A 20,137-nucleotide genomic window follows, 5' to 3' on the forward strand; every position below is an offset into this window, starting at 1 on the left:
ACAGGATTTAGGAACAAGTACATTAGAGGGTCAGCTCAGGTTGTACGGTTTGGAGACAAAGTCAGATAGGCGAGGTTGCATTGAATATGTGCAAAGGAGAGATTCTGGGTATATTGTGAAAAGGATGTTACGGATGGAGCTGCCAGGTAAGAGGAAAAGAGGAAGACCTAAGAGAAGGTTTATGAGAGAAGACATGAAGGTGGTGAGTGTAATGGAGCAAGATGCAGAAGACAGGACAATATGGAAGAAGATGATCCACTGTGGCAACCCTTAATAGGAGCAGCCGAAAGAAGAAGAAGCTTTAGAAAACTGAAAACATATCACCCACTTAGTCAGAACAAGAGTTTTTGAATAACTAAAATTAAGAGATATATTTATATATGTGGTGAGAGAAGACATGAAGGTGGTGAGTGTAATGGAGCAAGATGCAGAAGACAGGAAGATATGGAAAAAGATAATTCGCTGTGGAGAGCCGTAATGGAAGCAGACGAAAGGAGACAAAGAATCTTTAAATATAGAACTTAATTTGTTTTTTTAGGGTCTCTAAATTACAGTCTGATGATAAGGTCAGTTGACCAGGGTGGACAGAAAAAAAAACCTCCAGTTAACCTGGAGGGGAAAAAAAAAACACATGTGTTGGGGTTCCTGACCAACAGACTGCCCAAGCCCCCAATGCGCACTTGAAAATATTAATGTATCTCATAATCCTAATTTTAATTTAAAAACGTAGCACCACACTTTATGATTGTATCGTCTTTAAATGTCTTGTGTGTGTCTAAAATATTCTCATTGTAGCTGAAGCATTGTCAATGCAGTTAATACTTAATTGTCCACTATATTATCAATTTTATTTCACTGGTGTCAGACAATACAGTATCGCAGACCACAATATGTTGCAGTCTCAAATTGACTTCAAAGTGCTGTCCTTACATTTGTATCCACACTGTTCAATGACTAGACAGTTGCTATATTAGTAAGAATTGCATTGCAAACATGGAATGCTTAACGTCAAGTGTCTATGAGACATTATACAATATGCTATTTTTTTTACATAATAAATATTTTTCTATTGTAAGTTCAATTGTACTGTGAGGGTACTTACAGTATATTATTACAGTGACTATAAACATTTCATTCACTTGACATATCCGTGTACATTCTGCTGTAAAACTAGGAAAATATGTATAGGAGAAAACAACTTTGTTAGAATATGTCATCATAGATGGGGACGGGAGGTTGACACTAACCTTATCTTCTCCTATCCCTTCAGAAGCACTCGTCATTAATCTTCCTTCTGTTGCATCTTCAACAATTCCTTTCTTAAAGGCTCCTGCACCAGCAGCATTACCACAAAGACAAGTCAGCAGCAGAAGAGGAACAACTGTTTGAAAAGAGAAAAATGTAAATAATCAAATGCTACATGAAGATTAACAATAATATAAACATAAGTTCAATTTTTGAATTGTGTTGGCCATATCCCATTCCAGCAGGAGTAACACAAAGCAGGGATCACCCCAAGATATGTGAGGAGCATTTTGAGGAAAAAAACATACTGATATGAAGAGCACATAAAAACCTCTTCCAGATCATGAGATGCTGACAGTAACCTGTGCCCCTGTAGTTAAGATGCAACTCTGGCCTCAGTATATGCAAAGAACATATACAATTTTTTGCCTTTTGATACACTAGCATCTTTTCCACATGCTTTCCACCCCCATCCAAAAAACTCTGTTCTTTTATATTTTTCACAAATAGTTCAGACAGCAATTTATTTATAGTCTTGGTGCGGCTCAGCAAAAGTGTAGGCATGACATCATACACACAGCTGACTCCTGAGTTAATGGTCCACAGAGTGTCTGCATGTATTGTACTGTTTGAGTTTCATATCGCTTCACATAGTTTTCTTTGAGATGACAAAAAAAGTGAGAAACAATGTCAGTTTAAGCTGAAAGGAAAACTAACAATCCCAGAAAATGTCTCCAAAATGAAGAAAAATGACATGGCAAAAGCATTCTGAACAGTGCCTTCTAATGTCTCATTTCATTCTGTACTTTCATTCCTGTATTTCTATTAAAAAAAGTTATAACTAACATCACAGAATTGCACCTTCATCTTCATCAAACAAAAATTTGAGATCAATAATTTCAATAACCTCTTAGGAAGCAAAATACTTACGAAGCAACAATAAAAGTGCTAAGAACATCAGGCCAATAGCTGCACCTCCTAGTCCAAGTTTTGTTCCTATTCTTTTCTGTGTGCCACAGACCTCATAATTTAAGACTTGATATTCTGAACAGTTTTTTCCTTGCTGATCCTGGATATTGAGTTTGACCTTATATACACCAGGCCACGGCTTTTTGTGCAATCGAAGTACTGCACTAGTATCTTAAAAAAAGTAAAAAAGAAAATGATTGACATTTATTTTTTCACCTTCTTAAACATCATAAAAATATTAATATAAAAGGCATTTACAAACTAATTTTACTTTTGAAAATGTAAAAGTTAAAAAAAAAAATAGTACTAATGAACTTTCACTACTGAACTCTCCCTGAAGGTCACAAAAACAATTAAAGCCTACAATACTACTCAGTCTAAAATTTAAATGTGCACCCCTGTGGTAATAATCCCAATGAAAAGATAGAATTTCATGAACAGGAAAAAACACATTTTTAAAATTTCTTAATATTTGTGCTGCAGGCATTCAAAGCTCATTTATTTGTGTACAAAAAAAAAAAAAAACAAAAAAACTAATCATTCTAGTTAAGATTGTAGGGTGATATAACACATATTACACTGCAGTAACAAATGAAAGTCTACAATCCATTCTAAATCAAACATAAAAATAACCACCATCATTACTTTATCTGAACCATTACTCACCATTGAGTCTTTCAACTATCAATTTCTCTGCTGTTCCACGAGGTTCATCAATAATTGTATATTTAAATGGGCCACTATTAGGATCAATATCTTCATCTACAGCTGTGACAACAATTGATTTACTATCTTCACACAAGAAGGCAGAAGTAGTTATAAGAGTTGGGCAGTGGTCATTGAAATCTTCCACTTGAATTGCAATAGTTCCCGTTGCAGTTTTTGAAGGCATGTCTGAAACAGAATGATGCAACACATAGATTTTAGGAAAAGTAAAAAGAAAATCCATGTTTCTTCACCACTAAAAGAAACAAGACTGGCATTGGACAATAGAATAGAACAAGGGCCCATAGACAAAGAAAGTTTTCATACAATTTGAGTTTCCAATGTGATTGGTCTTATGGACATGTATGAAAGAATATAATTCTCTAAATGTGCAAATTATCTGTGACAACAAACTATTTATAAACAACATTGTGGCTATGTTGCCAACATCTATAAGACTCAACAATATGGGTGAAATGCAATACTAAGTGCATGGCAGAAGAGGGTGCATTTCATGATGAATGATATTTGGAAGACAGCTGGTATTCCCTATTTTTCTTTCTCTACTTGTTGATGATTGTGAAACACCCATCATCCTTGGCAGAAGAGAAAGATACAGATTTGAACCTGCAAGCACATATCAAGTCACTGAGATATGGATTGATTTGTTAAAAGGTCACTTCAGAGTTTTCCAGTAATATCCCTCATTATTATTTCAGAAATATATGTTATAACACCGCTAGAATTAATCTTTTTTTATATATTTATTCCTTGCCTGACACCAAATAACCAGTCTGCAAATACTAACAGTCAATTTCTGGACTATTTCTACCCACAGCTAACACCTCTTTGACATTCCTTCTGTGCCTTTACTGCTTATTTGTAATACATCCCTTGATGTTTCTCCTTGTCTCACTAGTACAGAAACTGCACATTTACCATAAAGTTGTCTTTGTGACACACATGTTCACCCACATTGGAATTTATCTATACACTTTTAACAATGTGACAGTTTCATCACTTAAGTTTTTTTTGTTGCCTTTATTTCTCTCATACATTTTATGGATACTTAGTTTATTACAATATTTCCTATCTTGACATTTTACATGCTCTAATTAATTCATTTTTTTAATTTGCATTTGTCTCTATTTTAAATTGCTACTTTTATCGAAGCCTTAGCTTTAATAATATAACCAAGGTCGCCTTTTTCCACCTTAAGCAAATCTCAAGGTTGCGCCTTTCTCTTTTACATACTGCAGTGGAGACCCTTATTTATGCTTTTGTCACATCCCGACTTGATTGCAACTCAAGAGTTGTGTGGTATCCGTGCAGTCTAAACATACTGCAAAATATCCAAGATTCAACATCAAGGGTGGTTACACATTTAAAACTTTGGGAGCATATTACTGCTACACTTCAAAAATGACATTGGCTACCTGCCCTTTTTCGCATACAATATAAACTTCTGTTAGTTTTTCAAGCCCTTCATTGTCTGGCCCCACCTTATCTGTTTTCCTTATTTAACCAGTATGCTCCATCACACTCACTTCGCTCTTCTAATTCTATGCTGTTAACCATCCCACTGTGCAAATTTGCATAATATGGTTAATAGAGCTTTTAGTGTATTGGGCCCACGGTTATAAATGCCGTGCCTTTGGAGCGTCATATGTTTACCTCGCTTTGCTTTTAAATCTAAACTTAAAATGTATGTTTTTATATTGCTTTTTGTTGATTTTGTTAACTATGTATACATATTGTAATGTTTAATGATATGTTTTAATATTTTATATTAATGTAGTGTCCATGGGTGTTTTGAAAGGCACTTTAAAAAAATGTATTGTTATTAAGTAATATTTGTAATGCAATATTCAGGGACACGTGAGTGGCATGCACATATGTGTATAACTATAGAAATAAATGTAATATTCTCTAGCACCTTCCTTTAAACACAAGCTTCAGACCTACTGAAAATTTAAAAAAATAAATAAATAAATACCAACCTTCACTTATGGCCAAAATCGTAGCTATATATGTGCCATTTTGTAAATATTCAGATTCTCGATCTGGCATTTTAGCAAGCTTTATGTCCGCAGTTTTTGGGTCAACAATCAGCCAGTTACCTGGATCATTGCCCTTTGCATACCTATTTTAAAACAGTAATCATAAAATCAGCATGACTATAATCAATTAAATATTTATCCATTCACCCTCTTTCTTCACATTGAGGTTATCATAGAGAAAGTATATGACTATAATACAATCAATAATTAGTAAGTCACTTTAACTTATGCTTTAATTGATTATGAAATACACTTTTTGCTATATTTACATATTTTACAACTAGATTTAGCTTTCATCTATACACTATTAAAAATGTATTTTAGTTTAAATACACACACATACAGTACATGTATCTGAGGTTTCACTGCTTACTGGGCAAATGCTGCAAATAATATTTGATTAACGTGTTAAAAAAGGGGCTAAAAAGTCTGCTGCAGGAGTTTATTGTTGCTTCTTGAATTCCCATCTAAGTGCTGTCGTGCTGGAGGTCATCAAGTATTCCTGCAATTGGACCTTTTTCTGAAACAAGATACACAGCTGAAGGACCAAAAAGAAACCTAAGTGGCATATATAAAACTTCTCTTAATTTTAGTTATTCAAAAACTCTTGTTCTGACTAAGTGGGTGATATGTTTTCAGTTTTCTAAAGTTTCTTCTTCTTTCGGCTGCTCCTATTAGGGGTTGCCACAGCGGATCATCTTCTTCCATATTGTCCTGTCTTCTGCATCTTGCTCTGTTACACCCACCACCTGCATGTCCTCTCTCACCACATCCATAAAACCTTCTCTTAGGCCTTCCTGTTTTCCTCTTGCATGGCAGCTCTATCCTTAACATCTTTGTCCCAATATACCCAGCATAATTCCTCTGCACATGTCCAAACCAACGCAATCTCTCCTCTGACGCTGTCTCCCATCCGTCCAACCTGAGCTGACCCTCTAATGTACTCATTTCTAATCCTGTCCATCCTCGTCACACCCAGTGCAAATCTTAACATCTTTAACTCTGCCACCTCCAGCTCTGTCTCCTGCTTTCTGGTCAGTACCACCATCTCTAACCCATATAACATAGATGGTCTATAAGAAAAAAGTGTTGATCAAGCACAGGAAGCTCAGTCTACTTGTGACTTTACACTGTAGGAAGATTAGTAAATAAATCAAGGTAAATAACATTAGTTCTGGCTTTTATATAAGTAATATATAAATGTTTCTTATGTAAAGACCATCACAAAACATAATCACAAACAGGACGTTGAACAATACATTGGCGAGCTCTGTAAGCCGTGCAGTTTCGTTGAAGGACAGGTGTGGGGCAGACTGACTAGCAGGATGACGCTGGACCTCTTGCTGCATCCAAACAGTGCCATCTTTCGCCTTTACTCCTGGTGCAGTTGTGTTGTTCTTATATGTGAGTGGATGTTTCTTGTGTGGAGGGCTTCTGTACTCTTTCTCCAATGTAGACCCCTCATTCTCATCTGAGTTCACCTCTGTTATAGTACATCCTTATTTGAAAACAGCAGTGTCAGATCGGGGCGAGCGTAAATGCGACTGACAGAAAAAAAAACAAACAAAAAAAAAAAAACGCTAACCTTTACAAGCACCATACATTTACATCGGCTGTTACGGACTGAAATCAAATGTATGTTTTTATTGTATAATAGTAACAATAAGAGCAACTCATTACCCAAAAGGTTTATTTTGGGATGTGGAAAGGCTCGAACCCATAACCCTTTGAATAGGAGTCAGCAGTTCTTACAGCTGTACTACCAAAGAAGTTGTGACAACAATCTACACTAACCCGATTTCTTTTTCTTCGGTTATAATCTTCTTATATAATATGCTACCGTGGATATTTGTCTGTCCAGGATTTTAAATCATCTGTAGCTCGCAAAACCGTTTAATTTATTTACCTGAAATTTGGTACAAATATACTAAGTGACATCTACTATCTGCTTTCAGGGTGATGATTGATCTCCAAGGTTTTTCCTCTTTTTATTTTTATTTTATTTTATTGTAGAATCAACTTTTGGCAGCAGCCAGCAGGGCGGCCGTGTGGCACATGTGTACGGGCGCCGTTCTCATCCCTATCACCTTCGCTGTCACTTTCTCTACCTCTTCATTATCTTAAATCATTCATGAGGCAGATTTAAGACTTACGTGCCAGCTTAAGTGAAAAATGAAAGAAAATGTACAAAGTAATTGCAACACAAACACTGACTTAATCAGTTTTACAGTATTGCGAAAAGATGTTGATGAAAGAAGAGATGAAGCGAGCCGTGATGGTGGAGAAAAGAAGAGCTGATCAGGAAACAGCAAGATAAACATACAGAGAAAGAGTATGAAAACTATGAATGCACAAGTCAAGTGTATTCACTCTAAGTTATTGTGCACTGAGCCATTACTGGTCTTGAATAAAAGCAGGCTTGTTCTGTTATATTTGTACCTTTTGTGAAAGTGCTTATTTGATATTTGGATTTCAGTCTTCACACATTATACACTTCACATCAAAATTTTGTCGTTAGTACTAAAACATGAAAAAAGTTTGTCTCCTAGGTATGTGTTCAACATTTCTTGCATTTCCTGCCATGCTACACTTACATAGATCTTTTTAAACATGGAACACACATGAAATGCATGTGTTCCAAATAATAATATATCATTTACATTATACAGCTCCTGCTCCCACACTCCCAGATAAACAAGGCTTGAGCTGGGATAGTATTTTGCCATTTCTGTGGCGATGGGGTGGGGGTGTGTGGGGGTATTTGTTGGTTGGATGGGATTGCTTGCACTTACTGACACATTTACAACACAAAACATGCTGACGGAGAGGTGCGAACGGATTTAACGTGGGCTGGGTTTACGAGTTTTTTCGTAGGCTTTGGATATTCAAGTGTTAATGATTGAAGAAGCCTCTTCAATAAATGTGCTGGTGAAAAATCAGAATGTTTAATTATATTTTAATAAAATTTACAAAGACATCTTGAAAAAATGGCACAATGGTTAGTGCTGTCACCACATAGTTCAAGTGGTCTAAAGGGTTCAATCTCTAGTCCACATACTGTTGGATGAACAGTGCACAGCCTCCTCATGGACACGTTAGAAAGGTTGTCAAACTGTGTAATTAGGTATTGTGTTTTAACTTAAAATGCATTACAAGAAAAACAAATAGGCTGATATGGTCATTTTTGTGATAGGTAGAGAATTAAACAATTAAATTGTTTTTTGCATGGACTAATAAACGTTCAACACACTTCTGGCTTCATGATTAGCAAGTATAACTACATTGTCTTGAAGTGACCATGTTTCTTAATGGAAGAGTAACCTTATTTTGAAATATCAACTTCAAATAGAATATTGCTACCTTCAGTTTTCCCTGACATCCCAAACACATACATGTTAAATTAACCAGTGACTTTGTATCAGCCATGTATGAGTAGATTGGATGTGCACATGAGATGGGATATAATGGTACCCTGTCCAGGGCCGGCACTGGCCTGATGCCAACAGAATAGCCTCTAATTTTTACAACACTGAACTAAAACAACTGGCTACAATAATAGATGGATAACATTAACCTATTCATATTCAAGAAGGAACAGGTACTTACCTGACTTTGTCGGCCACTTTTCCAGTGTCTCTGTCTATGGCTGCATAACGACCAACAGGTTTGGTAAGGTCTACTTTGCCCTTTTCTTCAGAAACTGGAATTGCTTTTACTTTTGGACTAAAACTTGCACCTTCTTTCATGTTCTTCACTTTGATATTAACTGGGACAAGTTTTCCTCCACGACCACTTATACCAACACCAGCCCCAGCTCCAGCCCCAGCACCAGCACCAGCGCCAGCACCAGCACCAGCACCAGCACCAGCACCAGCGCCAGCACCAGCGCCAACTAAGTCAGCTTTGTTCCGAACACTAATTCCAAGCTCAAGGTTTTGCAGTTCTTCATAGTCCACTTCCTAAAACAAGAAAGAAAGCAATTTTACTACTGGTTTTACTACTGGCATTGCAAATAAATCTGTTATACAATATGACCAGTTTTCAAATTATTTTAGTTTACACATAAAAATAAATTCTGTTTCAAGTATAGACAATATGCAAAATATTACACTTTATGACAAGAGTTAAACACTTCAGTCACAGGAGAAATACTGTTTTTTTCTTAAATAAAAAGTCCCTCAAAACGTAATCTTGTTTTGATGTTTATAAGGTACATACATTGCAAACTATGTACCCATTTGTATTTGTTTTGGTTCTTGTAGAAATGTCATAACCATTCAACTTTAACCTTTTTAATCATTTAAATGAACATTTAAACATTAAAAGGCATTTAGTCCATAGTGGGTCTGATATTCACAGTATAGATTACTTATTTGGTCTGAAGGCATAGGTGTTTGTGTATGCAAGGACTTTCTTTTTCTGGACCCAAAAAAGAACTTGAATGCACTTTCAACTTTAATTTTAACTAGATAATCCCAAGCATACAGTATACATTTATCTCAAATCTGCTATCACCTGAATTTTAATGCATAACACCAATTTTGGGTTATGAGACTTTCTTGTTATGATAAAAGTTATAAGGTTTAAGACTACCTTTTGAAGAATCAGGATGCCTTCGTTGGTTTTTGCGTCAGTCTCCATTCTGAAGTATCCACCTTCATTGCCTGATTCAATGAAATATTCTGCCTGCCAGTTTTCTGTACCTTCAAGGTCATCATCATTAACTTTCATTCTCAGGACTTCCACATTCGCTGTGTTCTCATCAATACTACCTTCATACTACAAACAAGATTATAAATGAAAAATAACATTAAGTGAAGAAAAACTACATAATAATCTGACAATTACTGAAAATGAAAATCAATGTGCTGATATATTCTGGCTATCTGCAAATTAAAAAAATTAAACATTTTTAAAAAGCAAACTGGTTATCTTAACTTACATTTTCTTTTTCCAGCCTGGGCATATTATCATTGACATCCAGAACTGTAATGTGAACAGAAGCTGTTGCAGACATACAGCCTTCTCCTCCGTTCAGATCTTTGGCTTGAATAACTAAAGTATACTGATCAATTTTCTAAAAAGACACAGAGAATGAAAAATGGAGCATTAAAATTGTAACTGAAAAGTAATTCATAATGCAATAAGTATTTATTTACTAAAAACCTGCACTGTCAATTGTTTTAAGTAGGATTAAAAAGGATTATTAATTTAGCATAGCATAAAAAATATGCCATCACCATCCTTTCCCAAAATAATAATTTAACAGCATGAAAAATGTTTATTCTCTATATCACATTTGTGACAAATAATTGAATAAACACATGCACAAATACTGAAGGATTATAAAAATACAAGAAGTATCAATGAAGCTCTTACTTCCTAAATCTATTCAATAGGAAGACCATTAGCATCATTTTATATTTTAATGATCTAATTTTACATTTTTTGTTACTGCTTAACAAAATTTCTCAGTATTGCCTCAAGACAATGAAGTAAAGTCAAATACAGGGCTTATTCAAATTTAAATTAAAATACCAAGGACCCAACAAATACAAAAAACATTTCCTATGCACAACAAACTCCAAAAGTTGTACTGTTCCAAGTGCCTAGTTTAACAGGTACTTGTGTACAGTTATTTAAAAATACTGTTAATATTAAGTCATAAAATGCCACTTAATTTAATTTTAGGTCGGTGTTATTTTTACAATATCAACTTACATATTTACAATCTTCCTTATACAAACAGATGGATACTCATATAGTAACAGTAACTAGGAGGAGGGAGTAGTATCAAAAATGAACATTCAAAACTCTTGAGGAATGATGGGAAAAATATATTTATCATTTGGAGATGTGGGCATTTACTCACCAAAAGGCATTAAATGTTGAAAAGGCAAGAAAACAAAATGCGGTCAACTTCTATTCCTGATCACCCTGACCATCGGACCTTACTTATTCTATGTTAATTAATGTTGACTTATGTTTATTTTTTATTGTGTCTTCTATTTTTCTATTCATTTTGTAAAGCACTTTGAGCTACATTTTTTTGTATGAAAATGTGCTATACAAATAAATGTTGATTGATTGATTGATTGATCATGTCCATATTACTGAGGTAATGTGAAAACATAAGGGTCTGGTTTAAATTAAGTTCCATGAATGGCTTGGGCTGTCTTTCAATTACTTGTTTACAGTAATTGTAATTACTCACAAAGGCATTTTTTCCTAGTTGCCTGATAAGGCGGATACACTATTGTGTCACTTTAAGAGCTACACATTTGAGGTAAGACCAAGCCTGATCACTAGTGATGATCATAAGTAGACTTACTTACAAATGATGTAAAAGTGTGTGACTTGTATATTTCACAATAAGTAATAACAAACATCTCAAAATAGTCATCAGTAAGAGTGAATTGCTTACCTCCCTGTCTAGACTCGGCTGTGCTACCTTGATCTTATCATCATCAAGATAAAACATAATTCCATCTGAAGGTTGCTGATCCAATATTTGATAAGCAAGCTTAGAATTTAATGTGCCTGGCTCATCTGCATCTGTTGCAGTAAGATTGAATACAACAGTACCTATTAAATAACAAAGATAGGAAAAATGTTACTATAATAAAACAATTGTAATATAAATAATTGGAAGTAATATCCAACATATTCATATTCAAGTATTTTTGAAGTATTTTTTATCATGCTTCTACTCAACATACACACACTTGAGAACCAGCTGAGTACAAAGTATTGGTTTGTATTATGAACTTAATAGCAAAATGCAGGTGGAAAATAGATTTTTTAAACCATAAGGCTTTAGTAAAAATGTGGTGTACTGCAATCAGTTAAAATCAGATTTATTTACATGTGTACCAATTACAGTGAAACTCTTATTAATATTACCTTAAAAATACATTTCCATAGAGTTAAGACTTGGTTACACGTTTGTTTTCCTGATTTTATTTCCACAGCTGCAAAACAGAGACAGTCTGCTGCATACATGAAAAATCAATAGTAATCTATGGCCCCCATTCACATCACATCACTGAGGAGGACCACGGAGCATTTTATTTGAAAAGTGGCCTACTGCATATTTTCCACATAAAGACATACAAATCCACAACCACTGTGTACACTAGCGTGTCATTTCCACAGGAAAATACACAACACATAAAATATGCTACAATCTGTTTGCTATCATTTCGTGAGTCTTACTTCCTGCTGACACAGTTGACCACATACACACATCAATTACTTTGAAGGAAAGTGCAGGGCTATCTGTTAATTTATATTTTATCATTTTATTTATTTTGGCACTACCAACCTATCTTGCTTTTATTTAATATATTTACCTTCATTTTGTTAGCCTTCTTAAACATAAAATGGGAGTGTATCTTTCAGATATATTTTCTGGTGTGTGATTTTTGTGGTTCTCTCTCCTGTGTAATATAGAACAATTGCAGTCACAGCTGTGGTAGCAATGGGCTGCCACTCCTTGCAATGTTGAAGCATAAATCAAAGATAATGAATATCTGCACTGCTGCTGCACTTGCACTATTCCAGCCATACTGTAGTTTAAAATGTTGCGCTGATGTGCTATCAGATATGATGGAAAATTTCAAAAAGGAAATTTCATGTGAATATCCTCAGAAACTGTAGTTGACATTGAGTCAATTCAGCAGAAAACCTGAGTTGGCCATGTTGTGAGAAACCATTGACCATTGACCTTTCACTTCTTTTAAAAGTAAAAAATAGTTTAGAAACTATTAGAAAATAGTTTAAAAAGTCCCAAAATGTACAAATGGTGCATTCGAGGGTTGTGCAAGCACTGAGGTCCTCAACAGACTGAGGTCAGTAGGTAGGTTCTAGAACATTTCTGGGTTGTCGTACCCAAAGGGTATCTCACCAGGATTGGATAAAAGACTAAAAATAGGTCTGGAAAGGCCTCCAGTCCATGACAGAAACCATTCTCACTTACTCTCACACATACACACACAGAAACAAGTTGTAATTGCCAAAACCTTATATTTAAATAATTTTTGTAATTAATTCCTTCTTAGGCTGTAATAATCATAATATCAGGGAATATCAGAAGTGAAAAGCAAACTTTATTACAACAAGTGACTATTATACATATCATGTGAATGTGGGACACTGATGGTAATTGGTAAATTATAGGACAATCTGATTTTCAAAATCCAAAACTGGGACACTTGTGTAGCATATACAGTATGCCCATTTATACAACCTATCCTCATTTTTTCAATGCCTACTTTTAAGGATGCACGATAATATTGGATTTATATCTATATTGGCAGATAATGGGTTAAAATGATTTTATCTTCATCGGACCGATGACTAAATTGGGCCGATAATTCGAACCGATATTAATGATGCATTCACTGTGTTCCGGATGTGCCAGACGTTTAGGCAACGCTGGGCTACTGTGCGAAAATGTCTGCAGTGTGGAAGTTTTTCAAAGTGATTGAGAGAAATATAAAATATGCCATTTGCAACACTTGTTTGACTAATGTTTTGGGTGGAGGGACCAAAGTGTGAAATTTCAATACCACCAACTTAATTACACACTTAAAGAAACGCCATCCTGAAAAATATACAGAATTCCTCAGAGCAAAAGAGGAGAATCCTGCGCACAAAATCAAAAACTACAGTTGCTCAACGCGTTAATCAGTTACTTGAGAAATTAAAGAAATTTGATAAAGATAACCCTAAAACTCAAACAATTACTACAAAGGTGATGGAATTTATTGCTCTGGACGATCAGCCATTTTCTGTTGTAGAAGATAAGGGATTTCGAAGGCTGCTTGAGCAATTCGAGCCCCGTTGCCAGATACCCAGTAGCCGTTATTTTTCTGACATAGCGCTTTCAGAGTTACATAAGACTGTGGAAAGTCATGTGCACAAACTCCTGGCTGAAGATGTCACAGCCATAAGCTTTACCAGTGATATATGGACATCTGATACGAGTGCTATTAATATTCTTAGTTTAACTGCTCAGTGGATCAACCGCAAGTTTGAATTGCAGAAAGCAATCTTGCACGCCCAAGAATGCTCTGGATCACACATGGGTGCTGCACTATCTGTGGCGTTTAAAAGAATGTTTGAAACATGGAAAATACCCAAAGAGAATGTTCATGTAGTATAACGAGACAACGCACGCAACGCTGCAAAGGCTATGGAGGAATGAGGGATCTCAAGTTTGCCATGTATGGCTCATACGGCTTGCCGTGAACGACGACGTACTATCCTAGCGCAGCATCTCGGATACAATAGCGATCGGCAGAAAAATAGTTGGTCACTTTATGCATTCACAATTAGCCAACTCGCGTCTCAAAACTATACAAACTGAACTTGGTATGCTGCCAAAAATGCTTCAACAAGACGTTTCGACTAGATGGAACAGCACATTCTATATGCTGCAAAGCTTGCTGGAGCAGAAAAGAGCCCTTAGGGCTTATGCCTCCGATTTTGAGTTACCTGCAACTCCAACACCTAATTAGTGGGGTTTGATTGAGAACATAATCACACTCTTTGCTCCATTTGAACAACTGACAAAAGAAATTTGCCAGTCTGAGGCCTTGGCTTCTAACGTTATTCCCTCAGTTAATGCTTTAAAAACGACTGTTGATTAAAAGCGCTCGTACTGACTTCGGAGTCAAAACCAGTAAAAGCGCTCTCTTGGATACTGTTAACAATCGTTTCATTGATATTTACACAGAATCCATGTACTGCGTTGCCACTAATGTAGACTCGAGATACAAAGACCGCTATTTCGACGCAGATGTAAAATCACGGGCACTGAAAATGTTGCAAGCTCAGATGGAACTTGAATCAAACGAAATGCAAACGAGTGAATCACAGATAGATGGTCCACAACAGAAAAGGGCCAAGACAAACGACTAGGTGACATGCACGCTCTTTGAAATGTACAACAAAATTCTTGAAGAGAACACATTGATGCCTCGGGAAAACAGCCGGATGACAACAGAGGTGGGTAAAAAAAAAAAAAAAGCTCTCTGGAGATCTTTACAACAGTTTTAAGTAAATAACTAGGGCTGTCGGATCGAATATCACTATTCTAACAAAATTCGAATGTATAAAAAATCTTAGAAGGCAAGAAAGGAAAACGGCAATCGAATGTAAAAGAGCGGTACGTTGATAATGAGCAACTTGTAAGCAGATCATGATCTACAGTGAAAAGAAAAATATTAATAATAAAATATTTCAAAAAACAGCAAATACAATACAGACATGCATTCAATTAAAATGTCATATACTTATTTTTATTGTAAGGATTCTAATCTTAATGTGACAACCCTGGTAAAAGCCAAAATGCAGATCTATCTTTTAGATATGAAAGATGACGCATAATATAATACTGTATATGTATGCATGCTACTCAGCAGGTGCAGGGATTTCTTTCTGACGTACCAATCCAGAGGAATGAAAATCCACTGAAATACTGGAACAACAACTGGAGTTGGTTTCCTACCATTGCCAAAGTAGCACGCAAGTTCCTGTCAGCCCCATGTACTATTGTGGACAGCGAGATTATTCAGTTTGGCTTCTAATGTGATCAATGGAAAGAGAAACAGAATTTCCTGCGACAAGGCAGAGATGCTCTTGTTCGTTAAGAAAAGTCTCCCCATCATGCTTAAAAAATAGAAAAGAATGATAAGCCTCCAGAAAAAAAGGTATTTATTTCTTTACTGTTGTACGCTTTTCTGTTTTTTAAAATTATGGATTGGTTAGACTTATTCCATCAAAAAGAAAGAAAAAAAGTCATGTGATATTTAATACTGCAGACTGTAAAACAAAGGATCACATAGCCAGCCAAATGTGGTTGAGCAGAAGCCATTTTAATGATTGTAAATAATCTGCAAAAGATGTTATTCTTAAGTGGTATTGCTTATTTCATTGTCATAGTACATTTTACCATTTTTTTCAGTTTTCATTTTTTCGATTATTGTTGAATTTGTTGTATTTGTTCCATCAAAAAGAAAGAGAAAAGTGTTATTTAAAGCAACAGCCTGCAAAACTGTTTCCCATATAACCAACAGGTAGCCAACCAAATGCGGCAGATATCATTTGTTTTTAATGATTGAATGTGGTGTGCAAAATTGTTATACAAATAAATGTTCACTTTGTCTGTAATTCTTGTCCAGACAGATCAAGTCTCATTTTTCTCTGTATCTTATAAATATGTATATCGACATCGGTATCGGCAGGTAAGTACATAGACATTATCGGATATCGGCATCAGCCCAAAATTCCCATATCAGTGCATCTCTACCTACTTTATCTTATCATTACTAGACAGAGATCTGGGAAATGGAAGAAAACACTTTTAAAAATAAACAAAAATGATCTTACATAGTGCTTGAAGTAGCAGTACTGTCTGTTTTTTGTCTGCTTGTTGGTTGTCTTGCGATGCTGTTCAGATTTAACACAAGTTCTTAATCAGGCTTTCTCTGTCTTAGTTTTACCATGCAATTATATATATATATATATATATACTAGCTGAAATACCCTGTGTTGCCCGGGAGGAAAATAAAGTTTTTTTTTAAATTGTTTGAGAGAAATATAATTTAAAAAAAAAACACAACTTGACAGATTCATTTTTGTTTTGTGGTGTAGCAGTAAGTTGTCACATACGGAATTTTTGATGATTAAAAGAAAAAGTCAATTAAATTAATATTATTAGGTTGATTTAATTCTATTACCACTAAAACATTGTTACAATAAGAATAATGCAAGATGAAAATATAGTAAACAAAAACACATATTAAACGACAAACAAATAATACTATGGATTTTTCATGATAAAACTGTCAGTTGCTTTTATGGAGCGCAATGATGAAACTACCAGTTCTGAACGTCAACTGGATGATAACATACATACAAGACTGCAAGATTTTAACAAAAACAAACATTAAACAACAAACAAATAATACTACAGGATTTTCATGATAAAACTGTCGGTTGCTTTTACGGAACACATCAGAAATGTTCCGATTGTCAACTGGATGATGACATACATGATGTTGTGTATGTGCAGTTCTTAGAATATTGTAAGGATATTTGTTTTATTAGAATTTCAGTCTGTTAAAACTGGAACATTTTGATATTCTTCAGTTATTTATCAGAATGTATAACCTGAACTCAGGATTGTCCCTGTCACCTGAATACTTGGCCACCCTAGTAAATTACAGTGACAGTGAAATAATGAAGCAGTAATGGAGCTGTGAGCTTGGTTTAGCAGAAGGTTAATATTACTGACTAAATATTTATTTGCTGTGTATACAATGACTTTACAAAATGGCTAACATGTCGCAATGTGCTTCATTCATATCTAGATATTCCTGTGCTCTTGTTGCGTGTATTTTATACTTTTATGGTTAGCTAAAACCATTCCATTTAGGAACTTACTACCCCACACACAGTCTGCTGGTGGTTCATTAACTTGTATCTCATTGGTACATCTGTTTGCCATCAGTAGCAGCTACCAGAGGTGAAAAAGTGGTAAATACACAAAATATACATACAAGTTTGTGTTACTGCTCTCAAAGAAAAATTTAAACAGTAAACCAATTCATAGTTGAAGTCGCACAGAACGTTTTTTTCTGTTTTAAGATACACAGTAAGACTGCAAATCTGTCAATACTTTTCAATGGGAGATTCTGAAATTTTCAAACTAAGTTTCCATTGTCCCGTTTGCTGTTTGTGTACGTCAGTAAATGTCGTCCCTGTAAATACAATGGGGGATGGATGATGGAAGGAAAAAGCAGCCCCAAACCTGGAAAACACTTGTTAACTATCATTCAATTACATCCAGCACAGGACTATTTAAGCAATCAAAAGAAAACAAGGGGGGAGAGAGGAGAGAAGCGAAGAGAGAGAAGGAGACTTTCATTTTGAACGATCACTAACCATCTGTACCTGCTTTATTCCACATCACGCATTTTCATCCAGTTTATTTTTCATTCCGCCGGACTTACTCCAATACCCTCATCACGAGAGACCCCGGGGTCGGATTTCATCATCCACCACACATCGAGGATACACGGTGAGGCTGTTCCATTTTGTTCCGGGAATTACAAACACTCCATATATCGGTTAACCAGTCATCTGCATTCAGGACAATTGTTACTCAGACTCAAGTTCACGACCGTCCATTTCTGTATCTCATTCATTATTGTTATTTGTGTTGTTTGTTATATGTTACAAGGGCAAGGGAGGGTTTGTTATATTCATATAGATTGTTGTCACATTGTTGCTTTGGTGGAGGGATATATATATATATATATATATATATATATATATATTTATTTATCTATTTACTTATTTGTTTCATTTGAATACAATTAATCAGTTTAATTTTACATATCTGCTTTTCTGTTGTGCTTGTATTTACCCCGTCGATTGTGGGGAAAAAGTTTATTTGTTAGAGGTACGGCTTGATATTTAGATTTAACCTCAGTAAATTATCCAGGCCACAGGTCTTGGAGGTGTAGCTGCCAGCTGGGAAAGGGGTCGGCCGTTACAAGACAGAAACAGTTATTGCAATAGGAGCTTCATGCATTATATTCACAAGCACCACCAAAAATGTTTACTTGTGCAGACAAAATAGAAAATCAACATCAGTCTCCTAAAAGACAGACCAAACATTTGAAGAAATTAATAATAATGAAGTTGGAAAGTTACAAGTTTCATACAGTTTGTGACACCAAGTACCAAGGTGTTGTTTTTCATCCCCCATTTCCCTTCAACCAAGCCCATCACCATTTATTTTAACACCTTGTACTACTGAACTTGTGTCTTAGGCTGCCTTAACCAAACTCAGTTCCACCTCAGTTGGAAACTGTGAATCATGGTATGCTTAGAATGACTCACAAAGAGCAGCTTGCTAATGATGAATTATTGCACAATTAGTTAAAATGTTTCCAAAACAAAACTCCACATCTATTTCACATGGCTGTTGTTCATTTAATAAGAAATAGCAGTTGGTAAATATTTTTATGAATCTAGATATCTGTTCCTTTGCCAGTAAACTTTAAGACCTATGAACAGAAACCATGACATTCTAAAGACAGAAAAAGTTATAGCCCACCACATTCTCCTGGCCAGGGGCAGATTTGCACACCAAATGGAATCCAAGACCATTTCCTTTGTAAAAATAACTTATTTAGAGAATATCTCAGGAGCCTTGCAGACCAACTATGACAAAAACTTCATCAATGGCAAGACTTGAACACTTCTAAAAAAATAACTTACATTCAGGCATGGATCTCAAAAATGTTTCATGACTGCTGTCAATTCCCAGCTACCCTTCCTCATTTCTCTAGAGCATGACCCTACTTATCCTTATTTGTGCAATATGGATCAGCTACAAAGGCCCAACACACACAAAAAAAGATAGCAGTGTTGCATTCTCTTTCCAATCCCATTACTTGATATAACCTTTCTCAAGGCTTAAGACCACTGAAAGATAAATGATTGTTATGAATCAAAGTAAGGCACATTTGCATTGATTACAGTAACTACAATACAAATACATATGTTGTAGTTCATTACAAAGAAAACAGCACCAAACAGTTGGATGAAGAAGGCAATGGTGCTAAAATGCTAGAAATCGTCTAAAAATTCAGGGTGCCAGGGGAACAAAAGGAGATGTTACCATCTTCAGGTTCATCAGTGAAGAATGATCTGAATGCCAGAAATCAAAGTACAAATCTCACTGGTTAAAATGAAATCAACTAATTGATAGTTCTTGTATTTAGTGCAAAGAGGAGCAGCAGCAAACTTGAAATTGAAATTGGGAGTTGTTTCATAGCTAAAATGTCTAACTACAAAGGTTACACCCAGGAAATCAAGAAACTACAAAAATCAAGGTTCAATACATGTGACAATAAACACAGTCAGTTAATAGGGCCGTAATCTAACCCAAAATGTTAAGTCTTAAATCATAGTTATAACGTAGCCTTAATTTGTTAACAAAACTTTCAAAAATAACAAAGAAAAGAAAGAAAAATGTTTGGGGTGAATTTAGGATCTTGGAAAAACACCCCAGCACAACCTAAATATTGTTGAAGGTATGGCGTAGCAATTGGGATGAATGTCTTACTAACTGTTGTCTG

At 35.3% G+C, this 20,137-nt stretch overlaps 1 protein-coding gene across 1 annotated transcript in view; it reads right to left on the reverse strand.

Annotated features, from left to right (window-relative positions):
- LOC120530292 (desmoglein-2-like) overlaps nt 1-20,137 on the reverse strand; it is a 37,909-nt gene that overhangs the window by 5,515 nt on the left and 12,257 nt on the right. Inside the window, exons 5-12 of the mRNA XM_039754661.1 lie at nt 11,404-11,564; nt 9,922-10,056; nt 9,573-9,758; nt 8,586-8,938; nt 4,920-5,062; nt 2,881-3,108; nt 2,176-2,385; nt 1,248-1,381 (exon numbers count right to left, since the gene is read on the reverse strand). Of these exons, the coding sequence (XP_039610595.1) occupies nt 1,248-1,381; nt 2,176-2,385; nt 2,881-3,108; nt 4,920-5,062; nt 8,586-8,938; nt 9,573-9,758; nt 9,922-10,056; nt 11,404-11,564 (1,550 nt within the window). The remainder of the gene's footprint in view (nt 1-1,247; nt 1,382-2,175; nt 2,386-2,880; nt 3,109-4,919; nt 5,063-8,585; nt 8,939-9,572; nt 9,759-9,921; nt 10,057-11,403; nt 11,565-20,137) is intronic.

The sequence above is a fragment of the Polypterus senegalus genome, chromosome 5, assembly GCF_016835505.1.
Source record: "Polypterus senegalus isolate Bchr_013 chromosome 5, ASM1683550v1, whole genome shotgun sequence".
Lineage (NCBI taxonomy): Eukaryota > Metazoa > Chordata > Cladistia > Polypteriformes > Polypteridae > Polypterus > Polypterus senegalus.